A 25,323-nucleotide genomic window follows, 5' to 3' on the forward strand; every position below is an offset into this window, starting at 1 on the left:
CCATGAGTGGAAGATGTTTTATTGAACTGATATGTGGAACTATCAAAACAGTCATTACAAATACAGATACACACAGTTTGTTAGTTACAGCCAGACTTTTGTAGAATTGATGACTAAATTTATCACGACTAAAAATGTTAAAAACTCATTCTGGAAAGCCAGTACTCCTATAATCCATAATGGTTCAGATCATATGATAAGATACAACTTATCTCCATAAGATCTTCCACACAGTGGCTTAAAAATACATTTTCCTTTGATAGATAAGGTAATGGTTCAGCAGAATTCTAACTTTCTCCTGAAAATTTATTCAAACAATAATGAAGATCAGGCTGTTCTATTAACCTTCATATTACATGTGATTAGAGGTGAATTTTTTAGAATCAGATAAGAAAGCAGAAAAGAAAACCCAGCCCATAAGCCAGTCTGAATGAAAACACACCATACCATTTTGAATTCTCCTCTTCTGTTGCCAGGCACAGACATGTAAGAAATGAAAGCATGTGTGAAATATAGGGTAGGAAAGGCTGCTGATCCAACTGTTTAGCATTCAAAGGGCATGAAACAAAGAACTGAAAGGGTCTAAAGTTTCTGCATGCACCTGCAGCTCACTTGGTACTGTGCGGTGCTAGGCTGATACAACTTCTTGAACTAACATTTTAGGGTAATGTGGAGTTCAACTGTAAGTGGAAAGAGCTCCTCTAGGAATTAGAAGAATCAATTACTGCAGATTAGGCACAGTAGATATAACTTTTGTGTGAATGTTTAATTTGAAACCAATAGGTTCGGGCCTCAGTAGAAAAGCACACACTTTGTAACTCTGGCTTTACACAGTTTTTTCTCAGAAAATTTTTCACTGAGATTCACGTTGCCTTCCTGTCCACTCCTTTCTTTTAGTTACTACTGCTACCATGTTATAATGCTAAGACACCTGCAACACCAGCAATCCTGCAGAACTTCATAATCCTGTTCAGGAAAAACAGCACAAGAAATTTAAATAAATGTTACCAGAAAATCTCTGCTTCTTCAACTAATGTAAACATCCTACAGTAGTGTTTCCAGTTCTCCTTTCAGAAGAAAAAGGGAATCAGTTGGAAAAAAAAAATCAAGATGCCTAAATTTGCAGGGAATTGTTTAATTTTCAGATGTAATGCAGGATATTTGGTCAAGGAAGTGCTTTGGAAAATATTTTTCTTTGTATTTGCGCCACGTCCATTGATAATAAATAGCAGTTACTGACGATCAAGAAATGTCAACAGGAATAAAACATTGGCAAAACTTAGCTGCCAGCTCTCAAATTTCCTAGGATGAATTGAAACATCTTTCTGGCTAAGAAGAGTTCCTGATGCAGCATCCCAGGTATCAATCCTGTCTGTGAACAAAAGCACAACACAATGTCTGACCTCCTGACTTTGGTGGGGGATGTGCATGTTGAAAAACAGATTAGAGATCTGCTGCTCAGGCCAGGCTGGAATTTACAGGGATTTGGCGGCAGTGAGAAGAGGGGAATAAGGTGGTAATGGCTGGCTGAGAAAGCTGTAACACCGCTCAATTCTCAATGCAGGTGAAGAGAAATCTGCAGCACACAGCAAGCGTGGCTTTTCTGCCTTTTTTAAAACAAAAAGTTTGCATCAGTTTCTATTAATGCCATCTGAACATCACCACCGAGCTTACAGTTCACCAGGTTGAGTAAGAAGAATTGCAACCTGTTGAGGGTTATTTACATGGGGATTTATACAGCTAATTTCTTTCCTCTCATGCTATAATATCACTCATAGCAGCTCAGAAATGTCTAATGAAAAGAGAAGTAGTGTATCTGATTCCAGTCATGCTGTTCTAAGAGAATTAATCGGAGTCGTCATTACCTCAAACACTTCCATTCAGAGTGGGTTTTATGATGAGCTCTAGAAAAGTAAATGCTGTTTCAAATAGGTACCTCTATATATTAAATCAAATAAATGAATGATAAAGTGCTGGCACTTTTTGGCTGTAATCCTGTTATTGCTTAGAGCCATTTCTAATGCAAATGAAGAATGATGTAGCAGAGCTATTTAGCAATTTTCTTTGATGGGCAATGTTAACTGCTGGGAAGTGGCAAGAAAGCAACTGCTTGAATACGGAGTGCTCCAACATATCTTGTAATATTCCTTCCCAAATCTAATGACCACCCCTCCCTCCTGCAATGTGCTATCTTTAAACAAGGCTCTGCTGAGCAATACAAGCCTATCTTTGCACAGAGGCCAAGACACAACAGCCTGGTCTAGTCATAAAAAATTTTAGTAAACTAGAAATTTTAGAATTTCTCATGAATTATTTTAAGAAACCCCAGTTCTTTCTTTCTGCCTATAAAAATGCACTTATTCATCACTTGGTCACAGGGCTCCCTCCCAGTTAGGCATGACCTTGCACAGGTAGGAATAAACACCTGTGCCTTCTGAATGTCAGGGTAGTGCAGCAGAGACAACTGGGAACCCAGACTGAAGGGTACTTTCATAGCTCTGCCACAGACTTGCAGAATGATACCTCTGTGCAACTTGACAAATTACTCCCTGCATGAGTTTTACAATCAGGAAAATGGGAAAATTAAAGCTGATTTAGCGTCCTGCAGTGCTTTAAGGTCTGAGGATGATATGCTCTATGAAATGCTAAATAATATTAATGCAACCCAACACTGACTTCAATCTTGGGAAGAAAGATGGGCTTGGGAACTGTCCCTCTATTTAATAAAACATTACATGGGGCCAGTAGGAGGTTGTCATCAAGTTAGAGCATACATACCAAATGTGGTAGATTATATGGCTACTGTAAATTCAAGCAGAGAAGACTTCTTCAGAAACTGCAGACTATCTGCACCATGTGAAATGGTGCATAAACATCAGCTTTAAAATGGAATAGCATGTTCTCTCTTCAAGATATATATGGGGGAACAATAAGGCACATCTAACCTCAATTTCTTTGGCTTAATTGATGTCTGTGTCATAAATATGAGATGTGGCACTGACTGGAAATCCCAAGCTAGTGGGATGCAACATTGCTGGCTGCAGCCCAGATTCCAGGTTCAGACCCAGAAACCCAACATCAGGAGTGAGGTGCCACAGAGAAGTGGCAAAAAGGAAAGACCAGACCCCCCATCTTAGTGACCCCAGCAAGCTGAACAGCCACCCTGACTGTGCTGTCACACTGCAGGTGTGCTCCTTTGGAGAGAGTGTCCCTGGAGCACCCAGAGACACCCAAATGTACCTTCCCCAGGCCCTCAGCACACACTGCTACATGTCTGGGGGGAAAGTATTTATACTGCAGTGTCTTCAGGAAATATGAGACATTCTGAAATGAAAACATCAATAAAACCATTTCCACAAGGACAACAAGTCTGGAAAACTGGGCAGACCTTGCTGAAGAAAATGGCCAGGAAAAAAAACAACTCAGAAAGATGTTTTCCAGTCAGGCTGACCAGGCTTGAGGGATGCCAACCAGCATTTTTGCAGCACTACATTTTTGCTCAGACTTTTCCTTCTGAAGAATGACTTAGGAAATGGAGAAGCAGAGCTTGCTGAGATCCATATGTTGCAGTGAGAAGAGCTGTAACTCTGAGCATTTTCCACAAGACTGGGCAGGGCAATCTGTCCTCAAAGGGCATATTTACAGGAAATCATCAAAGATAAATTTGTGGTTTCCATGTTCCTGATTGGAGCAGATGATTGCTATTGCAGGTCCCCAGGTTTCCTGCTGTTTTCAATACTTTGCACCTTAAACTGTCTTACAACTGACTTTGGTCCTTTTTTTTATTTATTTATTAAAAAACACTTCCATCCATTTAACTAGGTGATGCTTTCACGGCCCTTTGAAGTTGTACAGCACTGCAAATTTAGAAACTGTTCTTAATAACCACTTGGACAAATGGATGCAGAAAATTGCATATTGATGGAAGGAGTTTATGTTCTTTGCAGTCAAATATTTCCTCACTCGTTTCATGCAAAATTGCTTGGCCAAACAGATTTTCCCAAGGCTCTCTCAATAATGAATGTAACTTTCTTTTGTTTCTGGCTCTTCTCCGAACCCATCAGGAAAGGGTAAAGCCTAATGACATAGGTCTGTTGCCTCCTGTAACCCTCTGGGACTGTTTTCTCTAATGTGATTGTTTCAAAATCAGCAGTTTTCTGCCAGGAAATAAATAAGCCACTTTCCTTCCAAGTAACACTGAAAAAAACCTAAATGCCACTGAGCCTGCTCACTCATGCAACATTAATTTTTAAAAGAATCAATTTTGTAATCTTTCAATTATGGTTTATTATAATGATAATAATCACTGTGAAATCAAGGGGTTTTTTTCCACTGCTAGTGCTGGTGGCTGTCATCAAACCACTTTCAGCAATGCTGAAAACACCTGGACTAATAAACCAGGCATAATTTATTTATACTTTAGTTTTACTTATTTAGAAATGTATTAAGCATCAATTCCCTTAGCAGTTGGTGATGTTACAAAAACTAAAAGCAAATAAATTATAACTATCGACCTAAAAGTCACTGCCAGGCTGGCTATCTTGTACATTTATAATAGAAAAGTGCTTACAAAAAGCAAAGAACATGCACTCTGCTCACTGCCAGCACATGAATAGAGACTCTGTGTGAACACTCCTGTACTGGGAGCCCACAGAAAGGCTGCCCAGCCCCAGATCCCTTTGCTTTTCACTTGGAGATCACCTTGCACTGGTGCTTGGCACACTTGAGAGCAGCTGTGAAAGCTCCTATATTCACGTATATAAAAATTGCTTTATAACAGCTCAAGCCTTAATCAATGCTCACATACACAGAGCTACATACCTGTGTGACAGGGAACATGCACTGTTCATACAGCAGGTCAGCATTTAACAGCAGGAGCACAATGGGTTTATATTATGTTCACATTTTACAATAAAAAGTGTACAGAAAAATCACTTGTTTCTGATCAAAATCTGAGCTCCCTGCTGTTTTAATTCCTGTAACCAACAATCATCAATAAATAATCATGCACAGCTTCTACGCCCCACTGTGATATTTTGGTTTTGTTTTAAGAACTGGATGTACTGAGTTGAGATCTGCAGTTCCAGACCTGCAGACTTTCAGGTGCTCTGCACCAGGATTCAAGTGAATGAGGAAGCACAAGGGCAAGGGCAAGGGCACAGAGGGAAAAGCTGCTCTTCATCAGATACCTTGCAGGTCTGTGAGCTGTTTTAAAAGAGATTGTGTTGAAAATGGGAGGTGTGTTCAAAGCAATATGTTTTACAATAAAAGGACAAAAGGCTGAAAGAAGAAAGCTATATGGATGACATAGTTACAAACAATGAGGCAGAAATAAAAGAGGAAAAAATGTCCAAAATATCTGTAAAAATTTTAGAAAAGGAAAAAATATTTCAAGAAAAGAAAGGAACGTGTAATAGAGAAACAAGTATCCCATTGGGAAGAGTGCAACCAGCAGGTTGAGGGAAGTGATCTTCCCTCTCTTCTTAGGCCTGGTGAGGCACGTCAGGAGTTCAGTCTCCAGTTCTGGGCTCCTCAGGGTAAGAAAGACAAGGAGCTGCTGGAGAAGGTCCAATAGAAGCCACACGGGGGTCTGGAGTATCTCTCTTGTGAGGAGAGACTGTGGGAGCTGGGCTTGTTTAGTCTGGACAAGAGCACACTGGGAGGGGATCTCATTAATAATATAAATACCTCAAAGGTGGGCAACTCTTTTTCAGTGGAGCCCAGCAACAGGACAGAGGAAGGAGCGATGGCCATAAACCAAGGCAAAAGAAGTTTCATGTTAACATAGGAATGAGTTCTTTACACTGGAACAGCTGCCCAGAGAAGCCGTGGAGCCTCCATCACTGCAGACATTGCAAACGCATCTGGGAGCGTTTCTGTACAACCTGCTCTGGTGCCCCTGCCTCGGCAAGGGGGTGGGACAGGGTGATCTCCAGATCAGCCCCCCAGTGTTAACAATCCTGTAATTTCTGACCAGAAAGAGAAAGTGTAAGAGAAGTATGGAGGAGAGAGTTTGTGAGCAAAACACAGCAACAACATTACAGTTCATTATTTGAGTTAGCTAATCCAAATGGAAGGGTCTGAGATAGGTGTAAGAGAAGGCCTAAAAGTTGAAATGCTTCAGGAATTATTTGGAACCAGGCCTCAAGACCCACAGACAAGATGCACCTTAGTGCCTTAGCTGACCTAGCATTCCAACAGAGCCTCAGACAGTAACCCTAAAACACTGAACACCTTAAAACCATGCACGCTGTGGCTCATAAACTCAACCCACCACTGAGCTCACTGGAACATAAATTAATTAAATGTCATGCAATTATACCAAAGAGATTTTCTATTGATGTAATTTTGTATAATACCTAGTAAAAGCAATAAAATTATACTTCGCAACTGCTTAATTAATATCTCTTAATTCTGTTCTGGAGTGAAATGGATTAGATTATATAACTCCCACCTCCATGACTTTGGCATTTAAAGGTAGCATTAAAAAAAAAAAAAAGAAAAGTTTAAAAAATATGCAAAATATTGAAAAGTGGAGCACAATCTTGCTGCATCTTTAAAAATCAGTGTAGTATGATCTGTATATAAAAACACCAAAATGTCTTAATTCTAATTAGTTCCCTTGCCATTAAGGTAACTTGAAAGCTCTATCTATGCATTCCTGAACTAAACATTCTTCATTCAGAGCTTAGTATGCTTACATACAAAATGAGAGATTTCTCTATCCATGCCAAATCCCAGTTTTGCTATTTGTTCTTGCATGTTCCACCCCTGGATACAATAGAAAAGAAACTTGCTCACCTGCCTGACAATACTTTGATTCAGTGTTGTAGACAATACTGAACAGAAATCGCCACAGATAGTAGGTAATTACCTGTTTGACATTTCTCATTCACCCAAAGAAACACAGTATTCTACTGACTGACTTGGTGTCAAGCTTCCTTCATTTTTCTAACACTTCAAACCTGAAGAAATTAAATTAATTTTCAAATTTTAGTTCAGCACAGTCACGTTGCAAATTTGACTCCCTTTGATAATTTAGTTTCAAAAATGTTCTTTGTGAAGACTATGGGCAGCATTTGATTAAAAAGACCATGCAACTATTGGTCTTAAAACAGTAACTTGAAGCACATAGAGAGTGGACACAGATTTAGTACAGAGGCATGCCAATCTACAATTCTGTGCAAAATGTTCTCTTTATGGGAAGAGCAAAAGTAATGTAAAATGTAATTAGATAGAATCTTCCCTGTTTTCATTAGCTATTAACTTTATGCAAAGATAAACTAAAGCATAACGAGTCCTTTCATTATCACATAATTGTTCTTTTAATGGTTGCATTACGAGCAATAGAATGCTATACATCCACCTCTCATATTAGCGGGCAATTATTTTGAAACTTCATATTATAATCCACCCACAAAGACCAATCTATTAATGCCACCATTTCAGTGTAATGATGACCATGGTTTTGAAATCAGCATGATAGCCTCAAGGAAAAATGTAAAGTAGTAATGAAGAAAATGTTTATATTACTTGCCAGTCTTAGGCCTGGAATGCAGATCAAAGAAGTTTAAGGAAAATATGTGGAGTTTCTCTTGCTTGTGCTACCCTGAAACTGGTCAAATTTATATGACACCAATGGTGATTATGTCAAAAACAAAGGAAAACTACCAAGTGATCCAAAATTAGGAGCTTGGAAGGGAAACTGGCAAAAGCCTTCCCTCAATGTATCATTTTCAGGTACCATCCTAAACCATATCCAGAAATAGTGCCTGAAATCCTGTTTCCCACTGATAAATACTGAAGTGGCTGTAGCTACTCCTCCATTCACTGCCTTCCTTCTAACCAAGCAAAGCAGTGTAACTTGGTAGGAAATGACTGGACAGATCTAAGCACCACATAAAGCTTGAGGATACCCTGGGGATGCCCTCTGTAAAGTTAAATGACTTTTCATATCCAAAAGGCACTCCATGAGCAGGACTCAAAATACCTCTAGCAGTGTGCAGGCTCCGGGATGCCACTGCAGCTGAGAGTCCCTGGCACATTCTGAACAGTGAAGCTGAAACCCAGCTCTCCTGAACACTGTTCATTCTTGGAAGGGGAGGTAAAGGCAATTTCAGACCATGAAATTAGCCCCAAGGAGTTAAGGACCACTGCTTGCTTCTACTCCCAAACACAAAACATATTTCAACAGTGTCATCACTTATAGAAAATCATAGCAGCACAAACAGAGCAAGCGAAAATCCACAACCACTGAGCTCTGGCAAAGACACAATTCTCCCTTGATAAAAGAAAAAGATACACATGACCAGCACTAGCCACATTTCCTAAAGGGCTAGAAAGGTGTGTAAAGAATGCTGAAATGCATGGGCAGGGAATATTGATAATACATGAAATACTTTTAAAAAATGAAACAAAAAAATTTTCTTTTGGAGGAATACTGCTTTGCACATACTCTTTAGATTATTTTCTTTTCCTAATATTTTGATTGATTTTAAAATGACAAGAGACTACTGCTGATTTCATATAGAAGGAAATATGGTAACATTAGCATGTTTGGCAGAAAACAGGTTATAGAGCAGCAGAAATTTGTTCCATACTGCACTTCCAGACATTCCAACTCCAAATTAGGACCATATGAGATTGAAATGCCTTCATGGTAAGCATACAATATTCAAAAAGCCCTGTGGGCATGAATTTCTGCACAGCAATAGCTTCTGCTTTCCCCTGGTGTCCTTTTCTCTCAGAGCAGTCAGGCTGTAAAAAGGGGACAAATACCCTTTGCCTCACAAAGTCATTTTGAGACTTCTGTGATACTTGCAACACTTTTCAGAAATGTTCTCATGGAAAATATTTAGGACATTTTTTGGAAACAGAAGTACTAGCAAATCTAATGAATTTATTCAAGAAAAATTCTGAAACATATGGAGAGCAAACTGAACACAGAGCACATATTTCTGACATTTATCTTTGTTTTTATTGTTAAGATAAAAGCATGCTGTTTGTTTTTTAGAATTTCATCTGCTAACTCTTTTCTTTCTCTTTTTCTACACTAGTGACATCATCTGCAGCAATTTTTAAAGCTTTGCAGAAAGTCCTGTGCTCTGAAAGTTTTAATGAATCATGTAGAGAATGTTATTAGACAGGGAGTTTATGCCTCCTTTCTGTAACCTGCAGGACTAGAGCAGAGAGGATATGCCTGCTGGGATGACTTGATTTAAATAAAAATAATAAAAAAATAAAAATAAGTCTGTAAATGTAAGGCTGGGGTACCAACAAGAAACTTGTAAAGAACAAATATGAGCAGTTAAAGATCTTTTCTTCTACTGCAATTGCATGTTTACTGAATTCTAATGCACCAGACAGGCTGCTCAGGCTCTGAGATGAGTGGTGTCTCTGGTAACTGTTCCCAACTGTACTGAATGCTCCCACAACCAGGAATTGCTTACAAAATCTTGAAAACAGAACAGCTGAATCTTTGAACATCTATATTAAAAAATTATTTCTCTTCAAACACAAACTAAGCCCCATGCTGGTCAATATCTGAGACTTCACACAAACTGTTTGAAGACATAAGATTGAAGATTCATAATAAATCCCCACTCTTACAGTTATGTTTTTCCAGACTGTTGGAAGTTCCAAAACCTGCTGAAGATGTGAATCTCTGAGAAAAATTGTACATGCGGCTCTTGTGCATGTTACTCCTCAAATGCAGAGCTGCCTCATGGTTAAAAGCTCAGAGAAGTTGAGTGTCATGGGAACTGTGTAGGAGTGATTGTTTTCTAAACACAGGTTGTAGCATATCCCAATAGCACATCAGGCTCCCCAAGAAGCACTGTTATGAATCCTGAGTCACCTTCAAAGGTAAGTAAGTGCTATGGATCCATAGATTTGAACAGTTTCAATGTCCTGAAATTACAACCTAAATTCTTTGTGTGGGATAACAGACACAGAAATTTAAAAATGTAGAACATGTGCTTTGTTTTCATCTGGGTAAAAATACATATTGAAGATGTGCACAACCAAGCACCTATTTACAATGAGTTCTAAATTAACATAATTAGTCACAGAAATTCCCATTTCCCCTTAGTTTTCCTCTTACCTATGAGGTCTCACGTAGGCTTGACTTCTTACTAATTAAATTTTCCATGCAGAATTTGTTTACTAATCTTTCTACATTTTTAGATAAAATACTTGAACATAAGTTCAGGCTGAACTTTTTCTACTTTCAAACAGATTTTCTTTTGCTGTGTTGTTTACTTCTACAAAGCTTTGAGATGACAATCTCTTCTAAATATCATTCTGTGAGACATGCATCAGAGTTCTCATACACCTTTTCTTATAAAACTAGTTTCTAATGAATTTGACTAACTAGGGGGTGGATAGATGTACAGAAACTCTTCTCCATCCAAAGCAAGAAATTGTTGTAGAGTTATTCCCTGTCTCATAAAGTTGCTATCCTCACTTGAGCACAGGCTCTGCAGCAGAAACATCCCAGTGCATCTCATGCAGTTTGATTCCAGTATTTTTTTTATTTAGCACTACAAATTCAGCTCAGAGCTCTTCAGGGAGCTTCCATTAGAAACCCCACAGTTACCAGCAACCACAACATATCACACTTAAACAATAGCAACACTACATTTATCTTCTAATCTGTTTAAAATCTCTTAGAGAAGAATTGCTGTGTGACAACAAGTAATAAGTACAGACTTCAATGGTAATCACTCTGTTTTTCAAGACAATTACTTCACCTGGCAGCAAGGCTGAATTTTAAAAAATTGATTGTTTTTTTTAAGCTATAGATTTTTAAAAAATTATTTATATTCCTTCAAAATTATAAACTCCTTTAGGAACATAAAGACCTATTTTATACACTGTAATCTGAGAAGTGAAAAACGAACTCTGGAAGATTAACAACAAAGGCTTCATTCAAAATCTATGTTTCTGCTAGTTTTTCTCTCCAATACTTTTTTCCTTTGCAACCATAAAATATCCTCACCACCAGCAGCAAAACTGGAAGCCCTGCAAACCAGGATGGCACCAGGATTGCCAGCATGAGTCACTGACTTACATCATCCTTTCCAAAGGTGGATGTTCATGGGATGTGACAATCACAGTCACAGGATATGCTGAGTTGCAAGGGACCCTCAAGGACTGAATCCAGAATCCCATCCACATGCACAGTTCCTTCTGAGAGGTATCAGCAAATCTCTCATAACAACAAAAGCTGCAGAGTATTTAAAGCACAGGATGAAAAATGTGTGCACAGGGCTATACCAAACACTGGATAAAGATTTAACACACAGTTCATCAGAAGCAGAAAACAGATCCAGTGGCACTTGATGAAGATTTGATAAATTAGAAGACATAGATGGATAGATTCAAAGAACATGTGAAAATGCACAATGATAGAGTAGATCCTGATCATATATTCTTTGTCTTTAATCATTAATTAAAAAGAAACAACTCCATGGCTATAGTCAGCAACCCCTGCAGAATCAATAGGTCTCTAAGCTCACACCAATCTATATGCAGCCACTGCTTTATCACAAAATAATAGCTAATATTGATATTTTTTAATAAAGTTTCACTTTACTGTGTAATTAGTGTAATGTAGTAGGAGCTGTGCTCCTTAACAGAAGTGCTGGTGCTTTGAGCAGCATTTACTGGCATGTTAATAAAGAACGGACTTCTTCTATTGAGTTCCATCTGCCTAATAGAGAAAAGTGTTCATCTTAATTAGGAAAATCTTCATAAAGACTATAAATGCAGTTACTAATGGGCTGCAGGGAATAAATGCAGAACACTCAGGAACAACTGGTGTTTTACCAGGAAATGGAAGAGTGGATATAAACCCCCAAACAGTTGTTAACCATCTGGTGGTTGACCACAAATAGCAATAGATGCTGAGGTTTTAAGTGTTTTATAATGAAAAATCTATTTATTTCATTAAGGTTTCATGCTTTAGACCCTTGTTTTTTCAGGTAATAAAGCAGTCTTGACTGACAATGAAACTATTTAAACCCTTTATGAAGTAAGATGGACAAATCCATTAGGATTTTTTGAAGGAATTACTTTATAAAAAGGAAGAATGGAAATGCCAAGCAATAGTTCAAGAAAGATCCTATGTCAAGTACTTGAAAAATGGTCACTATATCAAACATGTATTTTTGGGGTTGCTGAGATGCTCGTGGGCAGTTGAGAACCTTTTGCTGACTTTACTGGTGCAGCAGCAGATATTACATCATCATGATAAAGACTACAGCAAATTGTAAACTACAATTAATCTTTGTCCTTAAAAATGTTCCAACAGACATTATACATTTCCTCTGTCAATCTGAATCAATTTTTTCATCCTTTTCTTCCTAAAGTTCTGTAATTTAAAAACATTGGTATTCCCTAACTCTGCTTAATTTCTATTCAAAATGAAATGAACTTTTACTCATCTTCCAGAATTATTTTTTTTAAATCACATTAATACAAAGTACTGATGGGATGTAATTCCCAAGTGCCAAAATTTAATTCTCTGAGCCAAACTGTGTCAATGTTCACAGCTTCCCAAGGAAAAAGTGCTTTCTGCAAATTTAAGCAACACTAGCTAATCTTTTATATTTCCTCCAAATAACTCTGATAGAGAAACCAATACACACATGAAAGGAAGCCCAAAAATGAAAATATCATTACTATAATATTTCATTCAAGCCAACAACCAGAAATACAGCATAAAACTCTGATATTCTGGACACTGACAGCTTTACTGCCTCAATTCACAGAGAATATCACCAAACAATAGAACTTGCAGCTACTTGAACCTCAGAGAATGTAATTTCATTTATTCATTTCAATGACATTTTTACTAGACTATAGCTTCATGTAGATTAGTCAGACACATGAAAAACCACACATTAGCTGAGGTGAAGCTGTGATGACTGCAGTTGTCTTAACAGTGTCAATCCAAACTTTAGATGAATGTAATTTGCTAGATCTAAATGACAGAGATATAATATAGATCTCATATATCACTGAAGTAATAAATAATTAGTGAGCAGAACTGAGTAAAATGGAAGCTTGAACACAACCCCAAATTTTGAATCTTGATGCAGAAGTCAGCAACCAGAATGATACATCTTTTTCCCTTGAATGATAAAACAGCTTTCTCACAACCTAACACATAGCACCATCTGGCATGAACTGAGGAAACTAAGAACTTCTGGAAGAGAAGCACAAAAGCAATTTTGTTTCTTCAGAATTGTCCAAGATATCGACAGAAGTCTTTCAGAAACAGCAATTTGACTGCAAATGTGGCTCAGTGAACCTGTCTCCTGAAGACATGGTGTGTGTAACGAATAAAATGCTGTTGAATTGAACTGATTGGGTATGGGATGAGCAGTGTCTGAGTTAACACAGTGCACGTGTAAAGTCCTCTGTCTACCAAACTGGCTGAATTTCCAAACATTATCTTGTATCTCTTACTGGGAATTTTAGGAGCTCAGGATACATTTCTTCAGCAGAGCCCAGCAGGCTCTTTTCAGTAGTTACTCACAAGAAGAGTGACTGCAAACAGCCAGCTAAGGTGATTTTTGAGCAGTACCAGCACATAGCACTGGCTGTGTGTGCTGGGGCTGGACACCTCCCCTGTGCAGAGGGACAGAGGCTCTGAGCCCACTGCCAGCCCGAGGGGGACGTGGAGCTGGGCAGTGCTCAGGGGCTGGCCTGAGATGCTTGCAGTGGAAACACAAATGGAGTTCCCTGCAGTCCAGGAAACATCAGAGTGCTCTGCTATCAGCACAGATTTATTTTAGCATTGCTTGTTGAAAGTGACTTTTAGCGCAGACTGTTTTCTAAATGATCCTTAAAAGACACTCCTTTCTTTCTCATCACCTTCACCTAAGGCAAGAACATCCAGTAGCATTGATCTATTTGCTGCTAGTTTTCATTAATTTCACCCTCCCTAAGGGTGGTGAAGCTTTGGTGCCAGCTAATTAAAACCTATTTAGGGATGCTCAGTACACTTTATCAGACCAGAATTAGCTTTGCTGCTTTAATGAAGACTACAGTTTTCTCTGTTATTACCAATTAAATGTTATTATATCATATTGCATTATATTTGTATTGCATGGCAGAGATATAGATGGCTTTAGAACTACTTATCTGGATTGAGGTACATACAAAGATGGCACATTTAGTAATTATCTAATATCTCTTTAAATCCTTTCACTTGAGTAAATATATATATAATATACCAGCACATTAGTGAAGTACTGGAAGAAGCTGCCAGCTTTATGCTCCCTCTAGGGAAGTACCAAGCAAAATGCATTAATGAAAAATTGTGAATGTCTGGTATTGAATACTATTTATGTAGAACAATTATTCAAAGTGGATGAGCATTCACCACCTTGAACTCGACTGCTTCACTAACAAATACTCTCAGAAAGAACATATGTTCCCCAGATTCTTAACACTCATGCAAGGTTAATTACCCAGTGTGGAAGCCCATATCAGAGGGCATTTTGTACTACTGTAGAATTAAAAAATGCATTACAAAATAAAAAACACTGTTTGTTCAAAGTTACTCAGAGGCAATTCTTGTTTCTTCCATGCATCGGTGATAAATCATTTGTCAATATCAAAGCTGTGGATTTTGGAGCTGCACCCAGTGAAGTCAGGGATAAAGCTCCCATGTCAGCACTGCAGGACCAGAGCTTTTCTGCAGTAGAAAAGTGACTGCAGCACCTACCTGTTAGCTGCTTCTCACAAAATCTTTTTAAAACTTGAGCACCACAAGGATGAAACTGCTGGAAATTCCCACTAATTACCTAAAAAGATTGTACATCAAAGAGTAGAAACAGAAAACTCATTAAAGGCTCGACAGACTAGAAATCTGCTGCAATCTTACTATGCATTAGCAGCATATACTGTACAGAAAGACAGTATTTTAGGATTAAACTAAAATAGATGTAGTTGCAATTCACTCAGTACATTTTAAAATATGAGTTGAAATTGGTTTCCTTCCAGAATTTTTGCTGGAAACATGTCGAACCAGACCTCTGTTCAATCTAATATTCCAAGCAAGGGTTGATGTTTCTCTGAGGAACTGAAGGAATATTTGGCTGAGGAACCTGAGTCTGTCTCAGCATCATAATAGCCTGGCACAATGTGTGAAAGTATTTTCATCACCCACAAATCTCCTGTGCTCTCCATTTACTGCTTCCACAAATGCCACATATACCTCTAACAGTCTCATGACCCTCCCTAGAAACAGAAGACAGGTCCTGCAAATTGAAGATGTTACAGAAAATGAAACAGTTTCCAAATTGAAGTCCCCAATTACTAGGGAACTGCAAGATGTTTTCTAGAGATACAGAAGGCGTTGGCTGGTGATGCATCAATCATTTCCCTTGTTTCTGCATGACAAAATCACTAAATGATGTTAAAAACATCACTAAGTATTTGATGTGGAAAAGCAGGACTAAAAATGAAAGTTTCAGTAGATAGAAGGATGTTAACTGGCTGCCACTGTGAGAAGTGGTGGGTTTTCCCTTGGTGTCAAAGGGACACACATGCACAAACAACGTGAAGGGTCGTGAGCCAGGCTCATAAAAATGTATTGCTGTTGCAATGTGAAACTTAAGGAAAAAGAACATGGGCCATTTTGACATTAGGTTGCTTAAGAACTCTGTTGTAAGCTCTGAGAGAAGTTCAGTCTGTTTTTTACATGAAAAGAAGCATTTGTATTGTGTTAATTGCGTAACAATAAAAACCTGAGATGTGTTAATTTGTTGAAGAGGCATGGATTAGGCTGGAGAGAAGGATACTTTGACACTGAAAGATGAGATGTCCTTCTTTCATAGGAAAAAGAGGAGATTTTCAAGGTCTAATCTCACAATAAGGATTTTGATAACGTAATGTAAAGTCACTGTGACCTGACTGACTCATAAATACAAACAAATTTGTGTACAGCAATACAATAACATATCCATTATCATATTTGGCTTGATTAATATGTAAACAGGATGACTTGGATTATTAAAGGTCATTTTTCAAGAATGGATCTTGTGTATTTATTAGCCTCTGGTTATCAGTTTGCTCAGTTAAACTAAAGAAGCCATTATAACCTTGACACCTTTATGAGATATATGAGCTCCCTCCAACTCCAGAACCACAGCAGCAATATGTGCACTTGGTGAACAGGGGCAGGCTCCTCCTTATGCTCCAATAGTTTGAAAAATAGGAAAAAATCAACTGTCACCAAGTTCTGACAGTTTAATAACATAGTGAAACAAGTACTTTTGAGATAAGCTTTTCTACTTCAAAAGCTAAGTCAAAATTTCAGACTATGTTAAGTTGTTTGTGAAAACCTGCATCATTAATTTGGTCAGAATGGCAACAGTCCTTTCCAACCTCAAATTCATGATGCACAAATTCAAAAATTAATATTAAGGCACAGCAGTGATCTGGAAACGCCTTCCTCATTAGCTCAAGTGAGTATGTGTGACAGATGCTCTTCCATGCCAAAACAGAGATGACCTGAATTTTTGCAGCTTGGTTACAAATTCTTGAAATTTGTGGTCTTAACTCCACAAAACTAGTTTCTCCTTTGAACATGCTAGCCCAAACAGTCCTCACACCTTCACCTCTTACAGCCTCACTTGAGTAGCATAAATACACATTATCAAGCATAGAAAATAGCATTTCAGCATAATACTGGTAAAAACCTAAATCTATTCCAGTATGTCTGATAACCTGTTTTCACCAAGAAACAGAAATAATGCATAACCCTGAGGTCTGTGTTTGAAGAAAAGCTACAGTGAATCTCAACAGAGAAAAAAATGCAATATCCAGAATTATCCTGAGGTTGTGCATTTGGAAATGTTGCTTGTGTAGGATTATCCTCTTCAAATAAAATGTCAATTTAATCAATAGTAAATTGAGCTGAAAACAACACACAGCTTTGAAAACATTTCAGGAAGACATCCAATATTTTTGGGACTCAAGCCAACAGCAACGGAATGAACAGAAGGTAGCGTAGGTGGGGTAAATGGGGCCTAGCTGCTGCCTCATCAAGTGCTTATAACAGTCAAACCCATACAACAATCTATTAAAAACATATCTGGGGACTCATTTAGTAGCTGACATCCCACATGGACTTTCCTCACGTATCTTTTGTCAAACGTTTTAATTGTTCCTCACGTTTCAGACTCACCGGTCCTTTCCCGTCTCCCTCTTGAACACCGCATCGCAGTAACTCATGCGCTTCTCCGTGGTCACGTAGATTTTGGCAGTTGGGTAGCTGTCAACAGTTTTCTTCAGCATGTTGTACACAATGCCATTTCCATCCCTCCTCATGTTGCGAAAAGGACCCCAGATCACGTAAACGGTGCTGTTGGTTTCTTTGAAAAAGTACTCGGGATTCTTGAGCAGGAGAGGCACACTTGTGTGAGAGACCACTCTTACGGTGGTCCTCTTCCCAACATCTTCCTCATAGCCCTTTGTGGGAGCATTGTTCATCCTCCAGATGCAGGAGGACTTGTCTATCTCAGTGCCCACCCTCTGGCCAGCCATCTGTCCTGAGTTTGAAACAATGGCACAGAGGTCACAGTCAAGTTGTAGAGGCTGGAAGACAGGAAACAATAATTTATATTGCAAGTTTTTCTCTGTAAAACATGAAGACTGAAAATTCAGTTAAAAGAAAAACAGGTACAGTACAACAAATGGATAATAATGCTTCTCTTTAAAAAACTAAAACCACAATCCCCACATGGCAGAGCTGCTTAAAAACCCTACCAGTACAAATGCAAACCTTTTAAATGAAATAGAAAAGTTCCAATCCTTGCCTTTGTTCCCACCTTGCAAAGTCAACTATACAGATAATAATTCCTTTTTCCCCTCTAAATGTTACTCTTTTCACTAAAAAAACAAGGAAATAAAGAAACAGTAGAAAGCAATATTTAGATCAATGGCTTCTCTTTTAACAAGGTGTTGCCAGCAATAGGAAAAAACCTACTGAAAAAGTAATGCTGGAAGTTTAACTGTACATTAACTGTGTTTGTGTCTGAATGAACAGTTCCCAGATTTGTGACAGAAATCAAATGCAAAATGTATCTCTAAAAAGCAATGGAATAGTATGAAAATCCTGCAGCTGGAAAGGAGATGTGGACAGAGAAGATGTTGTTCTCTCCAGAGAGTTATTATGATCCATCGAAAATGAGAGGCAGAGGAACTGGTGACACCTGAACTAGGAACTTAATCCTGAGAAAACTATAATCAAAGACAGTATTTTGTTACCATGTTCTAGGGTGCTATTACTCCAGTATGAATCGAAAATAGAAAAAGATAATCTAACAAAGATATAAGGACCTATCTGATGCTCCATTTGTCAGAGTATAAAAAGTAAATCTCTTTTCATTGTTTTGTACCTACAGACTAAAAGGAAATGCCCTCTATTTAAATAGGATTGTATAAAGAGTTCAGTTAGAAATTGAAATCAAATGAAAACTAGACCCATCAGAAAAAAACCTTACAGGAGATCATCTAGGTCAGAGATAACCTACAATATTTTGTGTGGTCACAGACTTGATCCTCTGTCATGCTCACAATTGGGAGGCAGTGACCTCAGTTTAGTATTTTTTAGGAAAAATTCTCTTCACGTTCATTGAACATTGACAGGATGCTATGTGCTTTTCTGATCAGTCTTGTGGTTATTTCTCTTCGAAATCAAACCTCATTTAACTGATGTGGATGAATAGTCTGCCTACATTTGACCACTATAACCCTAGGATGCAATTGCTGACAATAAAATGAATTCTTTGATAAGGGGGAATAATGCAAGGACAAGAGACAAATATCTTAAGGAAGTCAAACTGTAAGAGCTAATCTTTGGGTGACAAATATTGTACTGAATTAAGGTGCATCCTGCACGACTTGTGCAGTAAACCTTACAATTTCAAGGCTTTGATTTCTCTGTTTTGATTGATTTGATTTCGTTACGTGGCTGGTTCAGGAAAACATTCTTTCCTAAATCAGTAGCTAAAGATTCCTGATTGAATGCAAAAGTGTTGTCAATGTTTCCTTTACAGAAAACCATGCATTTTTTATAGCTGGTATAGTTTTAGAGAGCTGTCCTGCATGGCTCTATGACAGCAGCGATGAAATCCCAGGAGATGCAGCTGAATGCAGCAGCCTTTCTGTTTACTGCTTACTTACAGAAATTCTCTCTAAGATAAATTATGGGGACATGGCTGGGTGACCTAAACAAATCCACGAGCATAACTCATATTCTAGCATGAAGTGAATAGTTACAGACCCAGTAGATTAATTTATAGCTTTCAGGCTGAACTTTCAAACTAACAAATGCTGAATATGAAACTGCTAGATAGGAAAAGCCAATTTGGTCAACAATCTGGTTCCATTTAAATTTGTCTCATCCTTAGAGCTGCTTTTTCACTAAATTCTTCCTTCTCCATTTAAATGGAGCTGCTCTCTTAAATTTAGAATTGTTTGAATTTCCTCACCTTAGTTAGAAATGCATTGCACATTTTCTATTCACTGAGTGCAACTGTTCTGCTTGAATAAGCTGAGTACACTCACTCCTGCAACTGTGTCCCCTGGTTTTCTAGCTCTTTTGTTGTGATTCATTTATCTTGTTCCAATTTATAAAGTGCTTTCATAATACTGCATGCCTACACTAGGTCAACATATAATCTGCCTTCTTGAACAGAGTCGGAGGCTAACCCCCTCCCAGCTCTATCTCACAATAAATATTTTTCACAATGCTGAGATTTTACATGTCCCACTATGCACATTTCTCCACAGAGATCCCAGACAGAGTTAGAAGACTGACACCCATGACAGATATTCCAGTGAATCCAGAATCACCCACTGCCTTCATCACCTTTTTGCATCATATCTCCCTCAACATATGAGAAAACACACATCAATATTCACTCACTGAGCCCCATATGGAGACAGGCCACCAGTTTGTGGTGTTGGTTTGCAAGTGTCACAGATGAGAAGGGTGGTTTCAGTGACACACATGAATCCACATACAATATAAATGGGTCTGCCAGGCAGTCCTGGCTGCCCTCTCCTCTGCAGGGATGGTCCAGCAGCAGTGGGACTGAAACAGACTGGCAGGACCACACTGAAACTTGTGCTGTTACTGATTTTCCTCTGTGGACCCAGAAAATCAGGCCAAGGTTCACCTCTCACAGCATCATCATTCACTTGCATCATAGTTACATGAGTTAAAGGCAAAAACATTAAGAACCATTCAGCTTTTCTTCTCTTGTCATGTACTTACTTATCCCATCTCTAAACACCAAGGGGGCTGAGCTATTATTGCTGCTAGAAAATTGCTAATTTTTTTGCTGACCAGAAGGATGTAGAAGACCTCAGCAGAGCAGCTGGGTATGGTGCTGACAAGTAGTCCCATCTTTTTCCTGAATGATACATTGTAACTGTTGAGGAACACTTACATTTTAATCAGTAAAGAAAATGAAATGTCTGACCTTTCCATTTCCTGTGCAAGCTTACAGACAATAGAAAAGATAATTAAAAGTGTGAATTAGAACTCGCAAAACAGTGCCATTTCTCTAGCAAAGAGAAATAGCTGTGTAATAAAGGTCACTTATCAAACAGTTCTAGTTATTAAATCTTTGCATTTAGCACTGAAGTGGCTTCACAGAATCAAAGGTCAAATCATTAAATAACAAAATCAGCCAGAATTAGAAAAGGTCACAAGCAAATCCAACTAAAGTAGGTCACAAAACATGATTCTTTTCCACACAGGATTTCATTATTTGGAAAATTGCTTACTGTCCAAATTTGACAACTCCCCCAGCATTTCCAGTGTCTCCACCAGGAGACTGAAATTCCAGCTACAGAACCATTTGTATGGATGGATTTCCCAGTGGCACAGATCTTGGACCACCAAGTTCCCCAGCCACAGCCCTGTTCATCTGCTGAGGTCCCTGTGGGGATGATCTCAGGCCAGGTCTCTGAACCACAGGATAAGGTCTGGACAAACAGACACACGCCAAGCTCTGGTCTCAGCTGAGACTGCCAGATTCGCTCCCCAGCTGGACCAAACCCAGCTCAGGACCTCTGCAGATGGAATCTCCACTAATGAAAAGCTGAATTTCTCTTGTGGCTCCTTAGCACTGTGGACTGGCGGTGCGCTCTCTCCAGCCACCAACTGTTCCACTCTGAATCCCACAACTAATCACACAGATAGTTAGGAAACTCACACTAAACTTTCTCAATTGTTACTTTAACAATATGATTGTAATTTTGTAAATTGGACGCAATGCCCATTCACTACATAATGAGGCAATTATTAGCAGCTTGCCACATATTAATTTGCTCCTTTAATGTTGAAACAAATGAGATCTTTTCTTATAATCATCCTATTTGAGTGAATTCTAACAAAGCCGATTGAACAAAGCTCCAGAGAGACTTTCTTTATTTCAATGCCATTTATTCTTCTACTCTTCTTGGATGTCTTTAGAGTTTCAGAGGATACAACATTTATAATGATGCCAATAGGGAATAGATTTTGCCTTTATTCTTTTCGATGTTCTTTTGAGGTCTTTGAAATGAAAGGTACAAGAGAGACATTAACCGTCTGGCATTGTTTTTATTGCTTTTCTCTACTTTGCAAGCAAAAAATGTATTTTAATTTTTTCTGTGTTTCAGTGATTAAACAAGCTGGTTTTATCTACACTTACTCAATTTCTTCAGACCTCTGATTGAGAGAAAAGACTTGCCAAGCTTCTCTAGGAAAAAATTCAGCACATTAAAAGAAAATAAAGATAGTATTTGTGTGTTCACCCAGCAAGAACTACCAAAGTAGTACAGCACTGTATCTAACTTACACTATATTAATAACATCAAGCAAAAAATGATAAAAATTATAAAAATGACTGATTACCCTGAGATTGTGTTTGTTCCCTCTTCCGCCCTATGGCAGTATTGTGGGGTTTTTTAACTTCAGCAGTTGATTTTGGTCCTATCCCTCAGCATCATATCCCAGCAAACATCTCTGTCTTCATAAAATTTAATGTTAAGATTTCATAAAGATTTTACCATTTTGACATTATTTTGAAATAACCCCAACGTCAACATGCATCCATTTTCAAATAAATAGAACATGATCTGCTCCTTCATAAGACTGTTCCTGAGACTCAAGTGCCTGGGATATTTTATTTAGATGAATGTCACTGATACATACATGAGTTCTAGCAGAAAGTTTTTATTTAAATTGAAGGAATTGGAAGGGAGTGCACAGAAGGTACATAATGGGACTAATCTTACAGCAGGAGACTGAATAAATAACAGTATTTAAAAGTCTTTCTATACACACTGACCCAGTTCTTAGAGAACTGTTTGATTTGCAGCTCTGGTTACAGCTCCTTAAAGGGGCTGTACCAGCCCTTTACCTGAACAAGTATCTTGTGGATTCCTCATGTCAGTGGTAACAAGATAGAAAAACAAAGGAAGCTCGGATTTTGAGCAGAGGTTGAAATCTGTGGGCCAAAATCACCCACCCCATCCAAACTTTCAACCAGCAAGTGTATTTTTGAAACATTTTAGTTTTCTTTCTCATGGAAAGGAAAAAAAAAAACCGAAGCAGAAACTCAAACCTTCCAAACACGAATCACAGTGCAAAGTGATGCAGTGTCATCTTTCTCACTTTTGAGACAGCTCCAGACAACTCCATACCAGCTCCTACCTCTTTCAAGACACAGCACAGCAAATGCTCACCAGAATGTTGTTGATTTTGCTGCTCCTACTGGGAACAATACAGGCAGCTTTGAAACAAAGCAAGAATTAAGCACATCTCACGATACCAAGAGCAGAAAACTAAATGCCTCAAATATACGTGAGAAAACTCTGAGTAGAAAGAATCAAGTATGTAACCTATAAAGAATAAAACCAGGTCTTGATACATATTTGAGGTAACTTCCACTACTTTATTATAAAGCAAAAATTGAGAAGTCAAAGATCATACCTCTCATGATAATCTAATAAAACAAAATTTTCTAAAATTTAATAAAAGCCATGTCCAGCCTGATCAAAATATCTTAACTTTCTATTTTTAAAAAATTGTATTTAATAGTTTTCTAAAATAGAGTTAAAATGCTCCCCCAGTTGAACATTTTTCTTTACTATGAAAAGGTGAAAGAATGGGAGTTCATACTAACAAAACAGTCCCTTTCACTTTTTTCATTTTTCTTGATTTCCAGCTGAAACTTTATGGAAACTGACACCTTTTAAATAAGTCTACACTAGTATTTTCTTCTGGAATAATAAACTATTGGAACACTCTTGATAGCTCTATTGGTAAAAAAGGCTTAAAAATACAAAGGTGGCAGAGAGTAAATAAGAACAAGAGAAACTGTTCTGCCTCTGCATGGAGGGTTAATGAAGGAAGGAAGCTGCCAGATTCAGGGCTTCAAGTGCAACAGAAAGAGCTGGGAGAGGCAGAGCTCAGAGGACTGATGGTCAACAGCTCTGAAGGACTTAGGACACTGAGAGAGAGGCAGGTGAAGAAAGTTTTGCCCCAAGGCATTTCCTGAAGGATGTGAAGACCTGTCCTGCATGTGCACTCTGAGTCAGTCTGCAGAAGACCCATTTTGGTTTGTGTCTCACGCTCCTGGCAAATCGCCCTGTCCCTAGGCAGGATGGCAGAAGGGACGTGCTCCTATTTACATGAATGTCACAGAAGAGGGAGGAAATACATGGAAAGAACACACAGAAGAGAAGAGAGAACAGAAAAAATTTCAGACACCTGTAAAAGGGCAAAATGTAGTTTAGTGTTAAAAGGGAAACATGTAAGGGGAAGAAGGACTTGAGAAAAAAACTGATATATATAGCTGAGAAGATAAACCCTGATGTTCGGGGATGCAATCCAGCAAAGAAGAACCAGAACTCCTGAAGTTACAAACTAACTGTTGTGAAGAGAACTTAATCAGACATGTCAATCAAATAATTTAGGAATGAAGAGACAGAGAGAAAAGCTTTTGTCCTTTACACTGCAACTGCTCAAGTAGAAAACGGATGAAAATGGATATGTTCAGTTTAGTATATAGTACTATAGTTTGTAGGTAACCAGAAACCCTGACATCCCCAGGCATGCAGATGTCTGCACCTTCAGATCCCCACAATGAACATCTCTGAACTGGAAGAAAAGCAGATATCTCTGGCATAGATATTGAAAAAATCAGCATAAAGAGACAAGTACACCCAAGAACATATGTGGAAATGTTCCTGTCAAACACTGTTGAGGACTGAATTGTTATGGAAGGGAGGCAAACTCCATCATGCACACCCTATGCAGACAAGTTCAGGAAGCAGGCACTAAAACAGCATTCACTCTGAAAAACAGCCTATGAAAAAATTAGCTTCACAGCTGAAAAAACTGGAAAACCAAACAAACAACATCAGTTCCAGAGTATTCCTGACTTCATCCCAGAGCTTTAGCTGATGACCATAAATAACCAGAATGTTTGTGACACTTCATCTATCACCCATTTACAAACACGCAGGCTTTAAAATATCATGACTTTGTAATAGTTCAAAAGCCGGGAATTCTTCCAACCAAATACTGCTTGCAGAATGCTGAACCCAGTAGGTCATTTATCTTAACATCCACCACATTGTTCGCCTGCCCTCAGTACTACGTGATGACTCCTGAATTTTGTGCACAACAGTTACTGGAAAAACACCATGTAAACCAGACACTGTCCATCAAACAGCATAAAGAACTCAGAGTACAACACAAGGTGATCCTAACAATGACACTCCTTTTGTCACTCTGCTGCAGAACTGTATTTGCAACATTACATTTGCTACCAGCAAAACATGTCCCTTGATTCAGCAGGTTATTGGTATCACAATATTTAACTCTAATTTATCTTCTGCAATTCTCTGCATCACATTTCTTTTCTGCTTTTTACATTTAGTAATAAGGAAGATAACAATTGTTTCTTCTCTATACAGAAATATTTGCTCAGCAAACAATACAAACCACCAGGAGGCAAAATGTCACAACTCAAGGAGACATAAAAGGGAGGAATGTCCTGTTAGCACATGGGCTGAATAGCCAATGAATCTCAGTACAAAAGGACAAAAACAATTTTTCACACCCAATAACATGTGTAGCAGAGGTAACATGTAACACATAATCCTTCGTTACATGTGGACTCTAGAAAGACATCCCTGACAGCAACCAAGGCCAAAAGAACTCTATCCACAAAAACTGTTTTTCCTTTGCAAGTAATAGTAAAGTATCTCTGCAAAAAAATTAATGGGAATTCCTACAGT

At 38.3% G+C, this 25,323-nt stretch overlaps 1 protein-coding gene across 3 annotated transcripts in view; it reads right to left on the reverse strand.

Moving 5' to 3' along the window:
* ST6GALNAC3 (ST6 N-acetylgalactosaminide alpha-2,6-sialyltransferase 3) overlaps positions 1 to 25,323 on the reverse strand; it is a 208,230-nt gene that overhangs the window by 52,573 nt on the left and 130,334 nt on the right. For all 3 annotated transcript variants that reach the window (XM_058808833.1, XM_058808835.1, XM_058808834.1), the window contains exon 3: positions 17,204 to 17,613. In XM_058808833.1, coding sequence (XP_058664816.1) covers positions 17,204 to 17,613 — 410 coding nt within the window. The remainder of the gene's footprint in view (positions 1 to 17,203; positions 17,614 to 25,323) is intronic.

Source organism: Ammospiza caudacuta, chromosome 7 (genome assembly GCF_027887145.1).
Source record: "Ammospiza caudacuta isolate bAmmCau1 chromosome 7, bAmmCau1.pri, whole genome shotgun sequence".
Classification (NCBI taxonomy): Eukaryota; Metazoa; Chordata; class Aves; order Passeriformes; family Passerellidae; genus Ammospiza; species Ammospiza caudacuta.